We start from the raw sequence: 20183 nt of genomic DNA, 5'->3' as shown, positions 1-20183 counted from the left end.
GAACACAGAAATTGCTGGTCTAACGCTGCCTCGATTGGTTAGTTTGTTGTTGTTATTGTGTGACTTTAGTTAGTTTAGATTCATCAAACTCACACAATAGCACAAACAAGCCAACCGATCGAGGCAGCGGTAGACCAGCAACCCCCTGGTGTTCTGCGAGGTAAAATTACTGTTTATTTCAATGGAGTCTGGTGGCTTTGGCGGGAGCATAGATGGATACAGCTTCAGGTCCCTGTCGGAAAGGGCTGTCTGACGGCAAAATAAACCAGTGAAATATTCTAAATATAGCGTGCACTTAAACTGATATTGATTTCTTTTAGGTGGGCCTTTCAACAGCAGTACATTGCTTTACTTCCGTGCTGGTACTCCTGCCTGCGTCTCCAAACTAGGGGTGTGCTGGCTGCCGTCCGCTGTAGGCAATACACCTACTATGGAAGAGCCTCATACAACCCCACTTAAAACACCCAAACTATCCCTTTAAGGTGACATTTCATGGTTCATTAGCTTTACTTTTGCTAGTGAAAGGGGAAAACCTGGAAGGATGGGTACACATCTGTCAAACATCCATTGAGTTAATATTTTTCCTCCATAATTACATCCTTTGCTTCTTCCAGTCAGCCATCGTTGTCGTGAAGAGGCTCTGCCCACAACATCCTAACTATAGTTAACCATTAGGCGTTATGATGTACATATGGAGATACAGCTGTTCTTGTGACAGTTTGTAGTAAACAAGAGTCTTTGGAATAAATCACCTTTACAAGAGTAAAAAAAAAAAATTATAGTTGCACAGATTTTGACAGATTCAGCTCAATGGACTCTACACGCAGATTTGGGAAGTACAGAGTGGAGCGGGAAGTGCTTGATGAGCAGAGACTGGAGGAGGTAACGCAGAGAAAAACATACTCTGACACTCACCCTTCTCTAACTGAACACCTTAAAGACTCATTAAGGTAAGGCAGATTTTATGGCTTGATCTTGTCACTTTGACGCTTACTCAACTGGATTTGTCTGGTCTGATCATCTTGTCAAAGTTGACCAGCGACCAATTTTTAACAAATTTATGCTTTAAAATATCAGCCAATAAAAAGACTTTCACTTTTGTCTCTGTGTCTCCTTCAACTCTCTTCCAGATGTACAGCACCCAAACTAAAACACAGTGTGGTGAGCAGCTTGCCTGTGTTGTACTGGCTGCCCAAGTACTCAGTCTGGGACTATGGCATGCCAGACCTCATCTCCGGCATCAGTGTGGGCATAATGCACCTACCACAAGGTATGACAATAGTCCATAATGATCGTGTAAAACATCAACAATACTGCAGAAAAAAAGCTCATAGTCACCATATGTTGAGGGAATTTTATGACTTGAGGGTATATGACAAAAACACTAATGTATAATTTTGGCTTTATTCCGTACTCTTTTTGTCCTATACAAACAATATTTTGTACAAATACTTTGTACCTCTGGAGAATATTTCATTTGTCAGTATTACTGCAGTAAAAATAGTACAGCTTTATAAAAATATGAATTAGTAAACTGGGACAGGTGTAACAAGCCTTCTGTTTTTCACAGGTTTGGCGTATGCATTGTTAGCTTCCGTACCTCCTGTATTCGGGCTCTACTCGTCCCTCTATCCAGCATTGATCTATTTCTTTTTTGGAACATCACGTCATATCTCCATCGGTAAGTAGACAGAGAGGGATTTACCATGTAGGCCTGTCACGATAACTAGTTTTGTTGGACTATAAATTGTCTCAAAAATAATAAATATTAACAATATTATTGTCATTTTTAGACCATTTTATGCCACTGATATACAGTACATATATAGTATATACATATTATATACATATATTATATATTATATATTATATTATATTATATATTATATACATATACATGACTATATAAGAAGTGGATGTAGTCATCTTGGTTATTTGCAACTAGAAGTGACATGGAAGGGTGGAGCTAAGTAGAACCAAACACTGAATAAGACATTTTTAGGTGACCAGAAAGGTTATAATTAACTTTCATGAACTGAAAACACACTGTGAAAGGGTTAAAGTTCTAATGCAAAAACACAGACAACTCCCAGACCGGACAACGCCGTGGTAGCGACCTGTCAATCACAAGGTAGCCCCGCCCTAAAGCATACCCGGGTCTATGGTCTATTTGACTCTAAATGGGATCATAATTTACTAAATGAACATCATGCTGTATTGAAGAAGACTTGAAACTAGTGATTGAGACCATAAACTCATGTTTACAATGTTTACTGAGGTAATAAATCAGGAGAGAAGTAGGGTCATTTTCTCATAGACTTCTATACAATCAGACTTCTATACAACCAGAGGAGTCGCCCCCTGCTGGCTGTTAGAAAGAATGCAAGTTTAAGACACTTCTGCATTGACTTCACTTCTCAGACCCGGAGTTGCCCAATGCACTGTTATAATGATAATATCTTAGCATAATAATGCATGTACACCCTTTCAAAGAGCAATGAACAATTCATTCTTGAGAATATTTAGACATTGGAATTGGAATGTGAAAAAATAATAAATTATCCTAAATAAATAAAATTAAAATACCACAAACAAAACAATAAATAAACGGACTCTTGGGCTCAGTTTAAAAAAAAAAAAAAAGTGCAATATCTGCGCAATGCCCAAGTCTTATAATGGTCGGGAAAATCAAAGGGCAATATCAACATCAGCAAAAATGGCTGAGGTCATGTCCATATACCGTACAATAAGTTGATGTTGTAATTTTCGTGACAGGCTTAGTACTGTGGCCATTATAACCTCTGTAATAACATGTGTTTCTGTCTGTCATTGTGTTCAGGTACATTTACTGTGCTCAGCATCATGGTGGGTAGTGTGACAGAGAGGCTTGCTCCAGACAGCGATTTCCTCATAAGAAATGGGACCAACGTCACTGCAGAGGTGGACATAGCTGCCCGGGACTCATACAGGGTGCAGGTGGCAGCTGCCACTACAGTCCTAGGAGGACTCATTCAGGTCTGAACACAACATCCCACAGAAATGATAATGTTTTATTTCATTATTACATCTGCTCAAACTCATATATTCATAAATGATTGTTTGCATAGGTGGCCCTTGGTTTGGTAAAGTTTGGATTTGTGGGAACGTACTTGTCTGAACCTCTGGTGCGGGCTTACACAACAGCTGCTGCAGCCCACGCTGTGGTGGCACAACTCAAGTACATCTTTGGAGTTTCACCAACACGATTTAGTGGACCCTTGTCACTGGTGTATGTGAGTACTGTCAAGTATTTTGGTTCTGATTGCTGTGTTTTTGTTGCTACAGCAGCACTGATCTGACTGCATTATCTGTTACAGCACAGTTTGACACTGATAATGACGGAAGTAACACTCACAAAAGAGTACCTCCTAATTTTCATTTAAACTTTATTTAACCAGGAAGTCTCTAGAGATAAATTGTCTGTCTGTCTGTCTGTCTATCTATCTATTATCTATCTATCTATCTATCTATCCCATTATACAGACTTTTTGTGCGTCCCCAATCCTGTTTACTTTGCTTGAGCAATAACCCAAAATACATGATGACAGTTTCCAAAATTGTTTTCATCTGGTTTGATCTTAACGACTTTACTATGTTGTAAATAAATATATAATTACACACCAAAAAACAACAAACAAACATCGAGCATTCTAATTAATTAGACGAATGATGAGCGAACCTCGCTTTCCTGGCTACATTCTTCATTCGACCATTTTGAGGTCCTTGTGCACCCAGACACTGAACGCTGAGATGAGTGCTGAGATTCTCCTGATGTAACGTATTTCAGGCTTGAAACAGGACATTGTTGAGGTAGGACATATCAGTAAACCAATAGGACATGAGGTCAAACAATTTATCAAGAACTAAAAACTTGGACTTATTTTGAAAACATATAAGACAATATAAATGCTGTATTTATTGTAACTTAAGTGTATATTATAGATTCGAGAATAAGCTAACAAGGTGGAAATGTCATTTTATACTTTAATTATGAATTAAAATGACAAAACCATTAGGTGCGTACAGCTAGGCGTGTGTTCAGTAGTGAGCCATAACCACCTCCTGCTTTTCCTCTCTCCATTCTCAGACTCTGAAGGATGTTTGCTCCTTGCTGCCACACACTCATCTCCCCACTCTGGTGGTCAGCGCTGTGTCCATGGTGTTTCTAATTGCAGCCAAGGAGCTCAACTCTTTTCTCAGTCCAAAGCTGCCAGTGCCGATCCCAGTGGAGCTCATCACAGTCAGTTGATAAGAGGACACACTCTTTATATTATCACCTTTGTGCTCTGTGCTGCTGCTGCTGATGTTGCAGCACTGAAAAAGCACAGACACAGTGGAGCCAAGCAGCTGAATCAGCAGTAGTGCCCGGGCCTCTGCATTTGTGCAGTTCACAGCAAAAAAGAAGATATTTATGGCTAATAATTAGGTTCACATCTAGCATATGATTTACAAGATTTTCAATGATTGAATGTTTTTGAAATATGTTGTGAAATTTGGCTTGGTTGTGTGTTTGTGTTCATGATCTGTATGCTTTCTGTGATGCCTTTAGATCGTGGCAGGAACACTGATATCAGCCTTTACCCACTTGAACAGCAACTACACTATTTCAGTTGTTGGAGAAATTCCTAGTGGGTAAGCATTTGGCTTTACTGCTGTAATTATTTGTTGAATCATATTCCCAGCTTGTTTAGCACTAACTCATTTCCTTCTCCTCTCCCTGTCTCACTAGTCTAAGCTCTCCCAGTGTACCAGATGTGAGTCTTTTTGCAGAAGTTATTGGTGATGCGTTTGCATTGGCCATGGTGGGATATGCCATATCTGTTTCACTTGGGAAAACATTTGCACTGAAACATGGATACAAGGTGGACAGTAACCAGGTAAAACACACATCTCATCCAAAAACCTGTTTAATTCAATTCATTCAAAATCATTAAAACCCCTTCTTGTGTCTCTGTCCTCCCCCCGCTGCAGGAGCTGGTGGCGCTGGGTCTCAGTAACGCAGTGGGAGGCTTCTTCCAGTGCTTCTCTGTCTGCGCCTCCATGTCTCGAAGTCTCATCCAAGAGACCACCGGAGGAAAAACACAAGTGAGTGAGCAACAGAACTAACAACATTACATCAGCATGACCTCACAAGTACTGTGAACATGCAGCATGCAGTGGTTATACAATACATGACCTATTTAAGGATGATTGAGGTAGGCTAAAAAGGAAAAGATGTTGAATGAAATACCACATTATGTTTAAAAGAACCATGTGGAAATTCAAAACTGATAGCACCAAAACATGTACTATACTTTTTGGCATCAAAATTGTATTGTGCAGCAACATACATTTAGTTAGTTTTGTTAGTTAGTTTGTGTGTCATGCACGTATAAGTGCCCAGTAGGGATGCAAGTAATCCAAATTTGATCAAAATCGCAATATGGCCTGCTCCAATTTTCAAATTGCAGAATAACTGTTAAAGGAAAAATGTGTGTCAAAATACCATTTTACATTAAATATCGTGGTGCTGCAGTGAAGTCCTGTCCCACATCATATTCTACAGACTTAAGAAAACACCTTTGTTTGGCACAGATCCCTGCAAAAATCACACCATAAGGATTTTAATATGTCTGTCACAAAATGAGAATAATGATGTTAAAATTATCATTCCCTCTAATATCGCAAATCATATTGCAATTGCAATATCAGTCAAAATAATCGCAATTAGATTTTTTTTTCAATATTGTTCAGCCCTAGTGCCCAGCCCATATGGACTTAAAAGAAAAAGAAAAAAAAGCAGTTACGGCGGTGAAACATTTGTCAGACATGAACATAACTTCTTACATTACATGGCAAACAAACAAACCCATGTTCTACAAAAAAAATCAGCCACACAAAAGGTCTTCTTTCTAAAAACACAGCGAAGGCTTTTAATAATCATTCATCTAGAAGAACTCATCAGAAATTAGAGACATTTTATTGAAAAGAGTTGCCCATAAATCATCATATTACGAGCAATAAAATAGACTTCAACGGTCTTTTCTCTTCAGAGAGACCAGTAAACCTGCCTGTTTCTATAGCTAATGGTAATATACCTGAACGTTGAGCACGGACGTACACAGAGATGTTTTTATTATTTATCCAAACAATATTTACCAAATCAATTAATTATTGGAAACCGGACTTAATAGTTGATAGAGTACCTCTAAAGTTTGGAAATATGTTCTGCTTTTTTTTTTTTATTATTATTGCTTATCTTGATATATATTCTGCTTCTACTGCTATTTGTTGTTTTTACTTATTTACTTGTGACAATAAAGATCGATTTAAGCTATTCTCCACCGATGGACTTAATCCATTTCCGCTGAACAAACAAATATTCTAGCATGCCTGTTGAACACAAATATATCAACACAGAAACAGACAGAAACAGAAAACAACCAGAAACAACCTTTGTGTTGTTGCAGATGGCTGGAGTGGCCTCAGCTCTAATTGTGTTGGTGACTATACTGAAACTTGGACCCCTGTTCCAGGAGCTGCCAAAGGTTCTGTTGCTCTACCACTCATCTCTACACTCTTCACACTCCTGTGTACACATCTGATTAATCACATTAATACTTGGTTGTGCTTGTTCTAGGCTGTCCTTGCAGCCATTGTCTTTGTAAATCTGAAGGGCATGTTCAAGCAGCACGCTGACATTGTCACACTGTGGAAACGCAGCAAGATTGATCTGGTGAGAGGTTTAATTATTACTCGTTTTAAAAGCAACAACTGTGACAGAGTTGGCTGTAGTGTTGGATCTGGAAATGTGACATTATTCTTGTTTCCTTTTCATCATCATACTAAAGAATGAGTAATGTCATGCTGCCTCCCCCAGGTGGTGTGGTTGGTCACTTGGATGTCAACACTGCTGCTCAATCTGGATCTGGGTCTGGCAGCATCGATCATCTTCGCTCTGCTGACTGTTATCTTCAGAACTCAGCTGTAAGACTCCTCTGCACCTCATCATAGTATATTTCTCACTTCAGTATCTGAGTCATACAGTGTGGGTGTGTGTGAGAGGCAATATTAGTGACTGATGATAGGCTGCAAGATCTGTCAAATTAGACAAAATACTGTACACAAACATATTGCACACATAATCATTGTGTTTTTTTTATTCCATTCAGGCCAACATACTCTGTTCTGGGAAATGTTCCAGGTACAGAGCTGTATGTGGATATAGACACCCACAGAGAGGTGAAACAGAAAGATGGGAAGCCATACATAAAAGATTTTCTGCTCTCACTGCAAAAAAAGATAATAACTTTTTGTTATTTGGCAGGCCAGAGAGATTCCAGGTGTTACTATATTCCGCTCCTCCGCCACAGTATATTTTGCCAATGCTGATCTCTACCTTGAAGCTCTGAAAGAAAAGGTTTGTTCTCTCTCCTAATAATATTATATATTCTAGGGCTGCAACTAATGATTATTTTCATTAACGAGTAATCTGATGATTCTTTTTCTAGAAAATGCCAGAGCAAACTAAAAAAATGGCCAAGGTGGTGCTTCCAAATTCATTGTTTTATTCTTTACTCATATGTTGGGATGCCATTTTCGCTGTTGGAAACATAGCTAGTTTGCAACACAAGCAAAGACTACAAGGAAGTTCTGTTTTTGAGCGGCATCTAGAGTACGCCACGCCCCCTGGCTATCGTGATGCGTAGATTGGAAGTCCAAGCTGAAATAGTTTTTTTTTTTATTATTTCAAAATGACAGTGTACAAAATAACAGCAGAAAACATGAAATCATTTACATACAGAAGAAGCACAGCGAGAACATAAACAAAGAGCTGTGCCAAACATAAAAAGGACAACAGAAATGAAACAAAACCAACATAACATTTTTTAAAAAGACCACGCGAGATTATGACAATTATTTCACTTAAAAACTTTGAAGATATTGCATACATTCATAGTTTTCATTGCTTATTTGTTTTGTGAGGGGGAAATTGTTGACAGATATAGATCCATTTCTTTCATAAATACAAAGAAATTAGGCTTTTTTTTCATAAATTTACACTTGTGAATGTTGAACTTCGCGAGAATTAAAATGAGATTAATAAGAAAAAAAGCATTACTGTCTTTGTCACTGTAATCAAGCTAAAATAGTCTGTAGTTGCTCCTTGCATCCAACTACGTCACTGACACGTCATATAACACCACAGGATGCAGCAAGTACAGATTTTGCAGCTGCGAACTCAGCTTTTTGTGCCAATATAGCACACACTGAGGAATGTATTGCTAAAATCGACTACATTTACCATCACTAATTGGACATCCACATAAAAGGTGGCGAACTTTCCCTTTTAATTGATTATCAAAATAGTTCTCCGATTCAATTTCTGTCAATCGACTAATCAGTTAATTGACTCATTGTTTCAGCTCTAATCTCTTCTCAGTTTAAAGTCTAAGAATCTTTTCTTTACTGGAGCAAGCATTACTTGTTTTTGTTGCAGTTGTTATATTTTTTAATAATATGCAGATGATGTTTAATTTTTCTTGTTTATCTGTTTTCAGAGTGGGCTTGACATCAGTAAAATGATCATCTATAAGAGGAGGCAGGAGGCCAAACAGAGACGTAGAGAAAGGAGGGCTGAGAGACGGGCAAAAAGGCAAGCCAAGAAAGAGGTATATATGCTGGAAATATATAACAGGACTGCAGAAACATGGATTGTTTATAGAAACTTTACAACTTTACATTTCAAGGACTTCAATGTTTTTTGTATTTTTTGTTGTTTGGCCTTTTGGTCACCTTATCCTCTATGTGGTGATAAAATTGGCACCAAAGTCCTGTGAGTTATAGTAAGTAGATGGCTGAAGGGTGCTTGCTGTCACACTGGACAGAACTATAGCAGGTGACCAATGGCCAAGCTACCAAAAACAGAAGGTTGAATCATTTCTTTCTCTCACCACTCTGCAGAGAAGAGCACAGAGGGCAGCCGAACAGCTGTCTGGAGCACCGGTGTTCTCTGTGGAGGAAGAGGCCGGCTGCTGGAGGGCCACATGCATGGACGGGAATGTTACAGACGAGGAGGAGCGGGCCTGGACTGAGAGGGAGAACGGGACAGTGTTTGTCATCCCAACCACTCCTCGAGCACCAGACGATCCCTGCAGGTGGGAGTACCTGAAGGGAGGAGAACCAGACTGCACCAGCTTAGGGTGGATGTCTGAGCTGCAGGACGGGGACACCACCACTCTGGGCTCCAGCAGTGAGGACACGCTGAGTCACGATTTGGAGCGGGTCTCTCTCGGGTCACTGGGCAAGTGGACCTGGGACATTCACTCAATCATCATCGACCTTTCCACGGCTAACTTCATTGACACAGTGGCTATCAAGACCATGAGAAATGTAAGTACTAAAGGGACAGATGTCCTTTGAATGAAAATGTCTCAGTCACCACATTTTCCCTTGTTTTCAAAACTCAAAGGAGCAGCCTTTTACTTTCAGGTCATTCAGGCGTCAAATCCCTTTCATGAATAATGTATGTGTAATTTGAGAAGCACAAGCAACGTATACAGGTTGCTGTGGGAGTTTTAAAGGGCGCTCGGGCGTTATGTTTTTATAAACAGCAAATTTTATAATGTTAATACAGATTTATAGATTTATTTATTTGACAATAAGAAAGGTAAATACAGGTTTGCAATCATCCGGTCATGACAAATAAATACATTGGAATAAATAAGGATAAAAACACAATGAAGAAAAAAAGCTCTCTATTGTGGTCCTCATTAGAAAGGGAAAGATGGAGGTAAGATGACCAATACACAAACTGAATTTGATTTAATTTAGTCTTGGTAAGTGCTGATGTAACTTCTAGTTACACATAATGGATAGTTTTACTCTCTTGCACCCGATTCGACTGTTATCAGGCCATTAAATAGGAGTTATCGGCCGCTATAAGCATCGTAGATGTGGGTCATTAGGGGCCTACTACTCCGTATACTATGTTGTAAAACTGCATGAAGCGTTACGATTTACGACAAACAAAATCGCTTCTTTAGGTTTAGGCAACAAAAACACTTCAGGGTAAGACATTGTGTTTTGGCTTAAAATAACTGTTTCAAAAGTTAATGTGAAACTGACTTCTGCTTCTGCTCCTGTCATAATTACTACGGTTGCTGTCGTCTTCTTTTATACCTTCTTTCGGAGATCAACCATGCGAATAGATGATAAAACCTACTAGTGGGTGTAGCCTCTATTGAGCCACATCTATGGTGCTTATAGCGACCGATAACGCCTATTTAATAGCTTGACAACAGTCCAATCGGCTGCTCTTACAGCTACAGTATATAAACCCTGATGACTGTGAGTTAGATTATGAGGCAGATTTGGATTAATAGCACCTGATTGGGAAGAAATGTGATTTTTCTTAAAGGTGAAGAGGTAATTTCTGTTGAGGATAAATATTCTGTATTTACATTATTGACAGATTTTCCAGGACTTCAGTGAGATTGATGTAGATATCTACATGGCTGGTTGTCAGGGTGAGTGAACACTTTCTCACTTCCTCGAGGCTGTACTACATGACTTGTCTTCATCGTGGTGGTGATTTGTCTGTGAACTGTTTTCCCTTCAGCCTCAGTGGTGGAGCAATTAGAGCTCGGAGATTTCTTCTCCGAGTCGATTACAAAGAGACGTCTTTTTGTCTCCGTTCATGACGCTGTGCTCTACTGCCTGGACCACCGTGGAGCGACATCGTTCTCCAGATACCAGCCATCAGTGGTGAGTATATGCAGCTGATGTTCAGGTGACACTTCAGTTGGATGTTTGATTAAACTAAAAACATTTAACATTTAACTAATCTACTTTCTGTTGTATTTCAGGACACATACAGCAGCACAAAACTTTAAGGACTTCAACCAAACAGGGCTGAAGATGTAAAAACAATCTCAACATCTGCTATGGGGGATATCAGAAGCATTTATAAAATTGTATTTCTAAATTAATAGATGCTAGATGATTGTTGAGTTATATTTATGAATCTTATCTTTAAAGTAGGAAGACTGAAGACACGTGAGTTTAATTTAACTTTATTCAAAGTGGGAGAATGATAGAGTGCATTTTTAGAGAAAAAAATAAATCCATCCAAGCAAAATCTTTCAAGAAGAATGTGGTAGAAAATAAGGAGGAATTCAAGGAACACATACAAGACAACATGCATCACACTGACGGTGTGTGAGTGTTTTTTGGTAATGGCAGCAATAACAAGGTGGGACATTGAAATGTTTACAGTAGCCATTTCAATTTTCAAGTGCAATTTCTGCTCATAGCAACAGCAACATCTGTGAAGCTAATGCATGCAAAGGGATTTTTTTTTGTCTCAACTCCTTTAATGAGTTTCTAGTGCAACATTCCTAAAATGGGAAATTATAGGAGATTAAAAAATAACAGGATAACAATATCCAAGCAATATTTAACAAAAGCATCTCTTTACAGTTGCATAAACCCACTGTGACCTCATTCCCTGAATAAATCGTGTCTCTACATACCGGCCACAGAGGACGTTGTCAAAGAAGTTGTGCACAGGACTGAGGAAGGCTAGGTAGATTTTTTTGTTTGTATTTATAAATTTGGTTTATGAGCTACAAGTCTTGATGGATATCAGAACTCTGTGTGTCTGGGTTCATAGTCATATCTTCATCATCCTCATCCTCTGGCTGCTGTGAAACCAGCTGCTGGTAGCGAGCCTGCCGCTGGTAATCCGGATCAATGTTGATCCATTTATTTGCGACCCACTTAGTGCCATGGGTGACCACACAGCCTCCATGCAGAGCGTACTCATCCTGCTCTCCCACCCAACCTATTGAGACAAAAAATCATTTAATGTTGGTTAGCAACATCCTTCATATGATGTCTGTTTTTTTAAAGTGCTCACACTGTTGTAATGTATGTCAAACACACTGCTTCAACTGGTTGGTCAAAATGAAATTCTTTAGTTTTAGTCTCCAAACGAACATTTGAGTTTATTTATTTGTTTAAATTAGCCAGGAATCAACCTTTAAATGCACTTCCTTATACAGTATATTTGCTGTATTTTTACAGTATGTAGCTGTCTTTCTAGATTACCTTTAATCTTTGCAACACAACTGATATGGGCTTGAATCTGAAACTTTTGACCGAATTGAATTGAAATAAAATAAAAAACTGCTATTTCAGATTTATTTATTTTTTATTAATTTGTATTATTTTAATTTTTGTATTTTTGTAAAGTCGAATTTCTCACTTAGCCAGTGAAATGTCTTAACATCTACTAGATTGATTGGCACCAAATTTCATACACACATTTGTGATTCCTGAATAATGTATCCTAATGACCTTGAAGATCCTCTGACTTTTAATCTCGCGCTACCGTGAGGTTAATCTGTCCACTTTGTTGGTTTATGGCCAAAGAGCTGCAAAACTTCACGAAACATTTCACCGTGATAAACATCAGCATGTTAGCGTTGTCTTTATGAGCATATGTTAGCATGCTGACGTTAGCATTTAGCAAGGAGCTGCTAGCTGTAGTCTCTTAATCTTGTTTAATTTTCATTAATATTGTGATAGGATTTGCAATATGTTCGGTAAATGGGCATTCATTTTGTGTTTTAATATTGTTGGACAATGGGCCTCATGAGGGAAGCGATACACGAACAAACTTCCTCTTTTTTTTGTTTGTATCGATTTACGATTTGTATTGAACCATTTGCTTTAATTTTGTAAGTAATCATTGCTTTCTGGGATTCTCCAACGTTTTCTTATTTTTGCTCTTCTCTTAGGCAAGAGAACATTTTACAAGTGGTCGAGACCACTCTTACCAAGATGAGAAAAAACATCTTGTTTTCACAGTTCACAAATTGTTTGTCCAATGCAAGGAATCTAAGTAATAAATTTGAGGAACGCAACAAAAACTGTATGAATATCATATTATCAAATTTAGATTATATGTATTAGAGTAATTATAATGATTGGATTATTCAATTTGTGGGCTAAAGAAATACTATTGGCTTACATACTGCTCTTGCTTTTCGATTGACGCTCTGGAAAGCAGACGCTCTGCAGGCTTTTAAAGAAGTGCTTTTACATCAAATGAAAATGAAAAGAGTAGTTGCCGATCTGCATCTTCATTGCAACATTATGTTGAAGTGTGCTGTAATTGTAATGGCGTTCCTACCTCTTCCATTAGAAAGGTAGTTGTACCAGAAAACAGCTGTGCCTTTGGTAGGCTTCACTCTCAGGTTGCTCTTGTCACAATTCCTTCTGGTGTCCAAAAGATCGACGTCGTTCTGTATGAGACACTAGAACACAAACTCTGACTCAGTGACACGGTTTGCCTAACATCAGGGCCATGCACTGACAAACATGTGAGTTAACACAGATATGAAAGACATGCGCAGTAAATATACACAGTACTTTTGCAGGGCTCTCCCTGCACATTTCTAGACCCACACACAATTACGCACCACTTCATCATAGGTCCTGTTGTCTGCCACAGGGAATGCGGTCTCCCCGCCCCCCTCAACAGAGTTCAGGTAGAAGAGAACTGTGATGTACCTAGGTGTGCAACACAGATTTAAATTGACACACACGTATGGTGCAAACAAACACACGCATACAAACAAACACTTTGCAAACAAGAGGCAAGCACACACATTTAAAATCACACAAACTAACATGCCAGCTGTCACAATGGAGTTTAGTAATCACACTGCACAGATGAATTCAGATCTGAACATTCACAGATATTTTTGCTGCTTCAGTCAACAATGTGCCGCTTGGTTCTCTCACCTGCAAGACGTCTCAAAAGGAGTGGAGGTGTTTGCTGCGAGGCGCGTGTGTGTGCAGGCTGTTTCAGGATACACAGGGCCGCTGTCGTGGTGGGCGTGGTAGTGTCCTCCCTCCTCATAGCGAACCACCTGGAGCGGCTCACTGAGGTCCACTAGTGCGGGCGGGAGCCGAGTGAGGCTAGTCACCCTTTGTTGGAGAGAGGTAAAGAAAAAAATCTGGATTTGTTAGATAGTCTGGGGGAAAACATGTTAAAAATGTCCTTTTTAGTTGTGAAAACCCCTATAGTCATTTCACTGTTATCATACATCAATCAGAGAACATGCGTTTGACTTACAGTACTTACCTCTCCTTGATGTCTTGGAGGACCCGATGTGCCCCTTTGCCCTGATACAGCCAGGTGTGTCTGCTATTCCTCACCAGCTGGCTCCTTTTCACCCCTCGCTGCACCAGGAAGCGCTGGAAGGCATCGCTGCTCAGAAGCCTGAACTCTTCCAGACTCAGCAAACCTGTCCAAAATAGGAGATGCCTTGCGTAAGTCTTCATTTCTTGCATAACTGACACATTAACCACAAATAACACTGAAGATAGAGCCCAGTTTTCACCGTTAGTACCATAGTTTTAAAGACATATGGTTCCTACTTCTCTGATATGTGTATATATACTTTAGATTTGTGTTTAAATGAGACCTGCAGCCCTTTCTAGACAGATGCATTTTCAATTCCACATGTTTAAATTGAGGATAATGAAGATGAGTTTAAGATGGGCTTTATCCAACACATTCATATTCATGCTGTATATCATTTATGCCTCTAAAATTACTCTTGTGTCCATACTAGACCATAACCTCTGGAGAGGGGTCACTAGTGGGCATTGCCTCAGGTTAAGAGGTCACAATCCAAAAAGGTTGGGAGTCACATTATGTATGATATTCTGTACACAATATGTTCATAACACTACTAAGGTATGCAGTGCAGTCAATGCATGGACTTTTTACAGTGTTGTAACACTATAAAAATAGATTCCCATACTGAAACAAACAAGATTCACTGTTCCTACCCAACATTTTTGCCAGAACCCACCATATTTAACCCTCCTGCCGTTGTAAAAATGGTTTACAGCATTTTTAGTGAAGTGTATAAAAATGTTCAAGCTTATCTCTCAAATCAATTTAGACAATTTTAGAAATACAATTTTACATAGAAATGTGTACTAGGGTTGTAACGGTATGAAATTTTCACGGTACGACAACCATCTCATCAATTTTCAGTATTACACTATTATTATTATTATTATTAGTAGTAGTAGTAGTAGTAGTAGTATTAGTAGTAGTAGTAGTATCAGTTACAATGACCCTTAAAAGAATGAGAACATAATTATAATAAACAGAATTAGAAACCTGATAAAAAATAGCATGTAACTTTAATATGTTATATAACTAGAGCATGTTAGTGGCACTATAGCATGTAATTAACTACTAAATGAAAAATAAAATCAGCTGTGAGCTTTTAAAATAATGTCCTAGAATTATAAACAATTAACGTATACTGTAGGTGCACATGGCCAGCCATGGCTGCACCTGTCCTCACCTTTAACTCACACACTCACTTATGTCAGTTTGTTTCAATATCGCAGATCAGCAAATGTACACGGTATGACCGTCAACTTTCATACCACGGTATACCTTGATACCGGTATACTGTTAAAACCTAATGTGTGTACACAAACTGTTTTAAAATAATAGCTGTGCAAATACATTTCTGTGAAAAGTGCAAAGTGGATTTCTTACCGTTACCATCCTTGTCAGCTTTAAGCCCGGCATAGATTTCTCGCAGATTCTCTGGTGTGAGCCAGATGCCGTCCCTCACTCGAGAATGAGTCAGTATCTGTTGGTGGCACGATAGTAAACACAGGATGAGTAAACCAACTCTGATCGAAAAAACTACTACTGCTACAACTCAAGCTGACATACACCTCATGAAGCTGCAACTGTCCATCCTGGTTGATATCCAGAAGGTTGAAGATCTCGTCTGGGCTGAGGTTGAGCTCCTTTGCCAGCTCTTCCTGGCCGTCTTGCACCATTAGCTGGCTCTCCATCAGACCCTTCAGCTGTGCAAGCTGCGTCACAACACGGCACTCGTCCTCCGACAGAAACCCAGGGATCTCTGCAGAAAAACACAGAGACATACATAGTTATACACAGAGTGAAACCTCTTGGGTCAACAGGATTGCAGCATTTTCTCTGCTGCATGTTTCCCATTTTCTGATTTGCTGCTGCATCATATTGTATTTTTATGTAGAAGTAAATTAAATTTTTATTTATACAGCCAAGCCGGAGCAAACTTTCTCATTTCACAGCTAAACAGTACACTACACATTAGGCATTACAGTAACAAAATATTGATTCATATTTGATCAGCACTGCCTAGTTTGACCGTTTGATCGGAGTTTGCGATTGATTGACAGCTGCGTCCGTTGAATGAACAGCAAATTGGAACGCTCTCTCTCTGAAATGACCTGTGATTGGCCAAAGTCTCCCATCAGGGGCTAGATTTTTTAAAGGGACTGTATGTAAGTTTTTACACATATAAACGTGTTTTAATCCTTTTTATTGCCAATGTGTAAACAAGTTGTAACTTAACCTAAACTAACCTCCGCGACTTTCTGGGTTTCCTCTATCCGCCTGTAGACTGTTTTAATGTGAAGAATGGGGAACATTTTTTTTTCTGGAAAATTCAGTGAATGTGACGTCATGCTAGCTCGCGAGTGCCTTTCATTCTCAGCTCCGCTACAGGGCTAACAGTGTGCAACCATAGCTAACGTTCGGTTAGAAATGGAGTCTGCTTACACCAACAAATGATCAGCCCCCACCACAACTCAGACTCCAACACAAACTCCACGGATATACGTGTAAAAAACGTACATACAGTCCCTTTAAAGCCTGAAACCAGAGCCATGAGGAGGTGCAGCCTCTAGAGAAACTAGACTTTTCTCTCAGAACACTTGAATTACAATATGCTGAAAGGTTATTATGGAATTTTTGAGCAATGATGCCAAAAACGTTCTACCTACTGCAGGTTTAATTGACAGTCGAAATAATAGTTAGCTGTAGCACAGATGTAGACAATTATTTAAATCAGTTGCCAGTTTTGCAAACGATGAACCATTATATCTAGTCATCTTATAGTTAATCTGTGCTTGTTACCAATACGAAGCACGAATGAAAATAACAGAGAGAAAAACAATTGAGTACACTTTACATTGTTCCACCTCTAAATATATCCATATCTAATGACTACATGCTGTATGTCTGTTCATTGTTAGTTGTGTTGGGTACAGATGGATTTCTGTTCTTTAGCTATGAGCAGCTATGAGCCTAATAATTGGAGTAGTTGCCTCAGGACTTATTGATTTAGCCTTGATTGACTTGCACATATGTACTCTACAAAAACTGGGTTATGTGTGGGGTGGTATAGTGATGAAGATGAAAATAAGGATGAGTGTGTGGTGAATGCATGTTTGCTTTTATCCGTAGAAGAAGATAAGCATCTTTTAGCCACTGGAGGCTCAAAGTGCTGCAAATGTTGTTTTGACACATGGATGTTGTTGCTCTCACCAAACAGCAGAGGTTTCAGACTCAGAGTCCGCATCTCATGCACTTTGCTGGGCACCAATGACACCTTCTGGACGTGTCCCACCTGAGAGATAAATAAATCACAGAAGTGATGTGTTGGTGGTGAGAGGCAAGGCAAGGCAAGGCAAGTTTATTTATATCATACACAAAGGCAATTCAAAGTGCTTTACATATATAAAAGCAAGATAAAGAGCACAAAGTGCATAAGATGAAAACAAATAAAAGAATATTAAAGTACAAGTTAAAAGAAAAAAAAATTAAAAGGATATTAAAAACAATCAAAAGACAGTAAAAGTGCAGCATTTGATCAATTAAGAAATGTGTCTGAGAACAGTTTGGTCTTGAGTCTAGATCTGAAAGTGGCTCCTGTTGGTGCATCTTTGATCTCATCTGGAAATTTGTTCCACAGTTGAGCAGCGCAGCAGCTAAAAGCAGCCTCACCATGTTTCCTTCTGACCTTGGGTACTACTAATAGATTTTTTCCCAGTGACCTTAGAAGTCTAGTAGGTGTGTACTGCTGAAGCATATCTGAGAGGTCATTTGGACCTACCCCCTTTAGTGATTTGTAAACAAGCAGTAGTGTTTTAAAATCAATTCTGTGACCTACTGGGAGCCAGTGTAGGGACTGAAGTACTGGAGTGATGTGATCAGTTCTTTTGGTTTTTGTAAGAACTCTAGCAGCTGCATTTTGCACCATCTGAAGCTGTCTGATGGTCTTTTTAGGTCGTAGGCCCGTGAAGAGACCATTGCAGTAATCGACTCTGCTCGAGATGAAAGCATGGATACGTTTTTCCAGGTCATGCTTTGACATAAGTTTAGCTATGTTTTTAAGGTGGTAAAAAGCTGATTTGGTTATCGCTTTCACATGATTATTGAAGATGAGATCACTGTCGATTAAAGGGACTGTTTGTAACTTTTTACACGTATAAATCTACCGGGTCGGGATCCCATGCGCGCTCGCATATGCGCGGTGGAGTGTGGCTACACTGTTCAGACCGCTCCTCTGCCTGCTTGTCTCACACAACACGCGCGTTCTCGCTCCACCTCACGTTCATGCGCGCACACTCCACATTGCAGAAGACTTGGTAGCTCCGAGAATATCTAGTGAATGTACAGGGTATGTTTGTGCAGAAATAACTGCTGCAGCTCCTCCAGACCAACAGAGGTTTCCCGTGTCTTGTGAAGTGACGGGGCTCCGCAGCGAGAAACGTTGTCGTCTCCAACCGGGTGCCGGTGTCTCCCTGTTTCCTCCGGCCGCGGTCGGGAGGCGATAACGTTACTCCCTGCGGAGCCCCGCTGCTTCAGCCCCGGAGGCTGAAGCAGCGGGGCTGAAGCAGGAAAGGCCAACACTAGGATCAGCAGTGATTCATGGAGAGCCAACATTACTGCCAAGCAGCTGAAATATAGAGTGATATTGTGGTTTTAGCTGACGTGTGTCACCGTTCATGTCTATGTAGGACGAGCACAAGCGCGAGCCCGACGCTGACTTTCGTTGACTTAACGGCCACAGGTGTCGCTGTTAACAAGCATTTCTGAATCTTACAAACAGTCCCTTTAAAACACCAAGATTTTTGACAACATCCTTGAGAGAGAGAGAAACACACAGAGTGGGTGTAAAAATGAAAGAGAGTGGGAGTAGTGATGCAGCATCATCACATTACTCACCCTGATCCCCTCCAGTCTCGTCAAAGAGACATCTCGCAGGAACTCGGTCTTTGATGGAGGAGGTCGTCTCTCCTCAGGTCTCTGCTGGTGGTCACCGCCTCTCGGAGCATCACGACTCTGGCTGGTGTCCTCGGTTCCGCTGTTGTAGTGAACGTAAAACAGCAGGGCTATGACATTAATGATGTACACGTGAAAAAACACCATCACAACCACGAAGTAGGAGCGGGAGCACACGCTGCTCTTGCTGCAGGAGAGGCGGTCGCAGGGCGGCCGGAGAGGAGAGGGCGAGCTGCCGGACGGAGACGGAGACGAGTCCTCCTCCGCGTCCGATGGCTCCTGGTTGTTGTCACTCATTTCCCCCTGATTCAAGAAGTCCATGTGATGAATCAAACGATATAGGATGATGTAGGATGATGTGCTGACTGATAGATGTCCAGTTGAATCAGAAAGGAAAGCAAGCGTCTCCGCTGCACGGAGGGTTCATGATGAAACTAACTGTGCTCGTTTAAAGATGAAGGGTCCACTAGCATTGTGCAGTGTGTCGGTGTTTTCGCCCACAGACAGCAGCTCGCTGCAGGCTCAGGCAGGCTTGTTTACACTGCAGCAGCAGACCCAGCAGCTCCAGCAGTCAGCGGCAGCTAAGCGCACTGCGCATCATCCCTCAGCACGGAGGAGCGCATCTCTCTAACATGATCCTTAAAACATGAACCAAGCATCAACCGAGGACCATAAACACCATCTAGAATAAAAGAAACATCATCTGTGAGCATAACATCACGGTCTGCAGTATGTCCTACTATCCTATTGTTTACACGCCATCGCCCAGCTCTCCCGTTCACAGCAACAGCCTGCTACCGAGCAATGCTGACCTCTGGTGACCTGAACACATAACACACTCCTGTGTCTTTATACATGTACTCTCTCTCTCTCTCTCTCTCTCTCTCTCTCTCTCTCTCTCTCTCTCTCTCTCTCTCTCTCTCTCGCTCTCTCTCTCTCTCTCTCTCTCTATCTCTCTCTCGCTCTCTTTTATATATATTTTTTTATTTAAAAAAAGGAT

General features: G+C 40.2%; 2 protein-coding genes across 2 annotated transcripts; one reads left to right on the top strand and one right to left on the bottom strand.

The window, feature by feature from the left end:
• Positions 1-707: 707 nt before the first annotated feature.
• On the top strand, positions 708-11651 carry slc26a6l (solute carrier family 26 member 6, like). The gene is made up of 19 exons (XM_037779899.1): positions 708-950; positions 1131-1270; positions 1571-1681; positions 2840-3015; positions 3108-3272; positions 4127-4279; positions 4589-4671; positions 4769-4916; positions 5011-5124; positions 6489-6566; positions 6659-6754; positions 6899-7005; positions 7191-7260; positions 7346-7438; positions 8580-8690; positions 8983-9411; positions 10493-10547; positions 10640-10785; positions 10887-11651. Exons 1-19 carry the CDS (start codon positions 811-813, stop codon positions 10911-10913), a joined length of 2442 nt encoding a protein of 813 aa, XP_037635827.1. The 5' UTR covers positions 708-810; the 3' UTR covers positions 10914-11651.
• p4htm (prolyl 4-hydroxylase, transmembrane (endoplasmic reticulum)) lies at positions 11078-20006 on the bottom strand. The gene is made up of 9 exons (XM_037779928.1): positions 19127-20006; positions 17444-17525; positions 15802-15992; positions 15617-15713; positions 14174-14336; positions 13831-14016; positions 13506-13596; positions 13217-13340; positions 11078-11863 (listed from the first exon to the last, which is right to left on the bottom strand). The coding sequence occupies exons 1-9, from the start codon at positions 19502-19504 to the stop codon at positions 11646-11648; spliced, it is 1530 nt and encodes a 509-aa protein (XP_037635856.1). The 5' UTR covers positions 19505-20006; the 3' UTR covers positions 11078-11645.
• Positions 20007-20183: the final 177 nt, after the last annotated feature.

The sequence above is a fragment of the Sebastes umbrosus genome, chromosome 1 (assembly GCF_015220745.1).
Source record: "Sebastes umbrosus isolate fSebUmb1 chromosome 1, fSebUmb1.pri, whole genome shotgun sequence".
In the NCBI taxonomy this organism is placed as follows: Eukaryota; Metazoa; Chordata; class Actinopteri; order Perciformes; family Sebastidae; genus Sebastes; species Sebastes umbrosus.
This window is presented reverse-complemented; position numbering and strand designations above follow the sequence as displayed.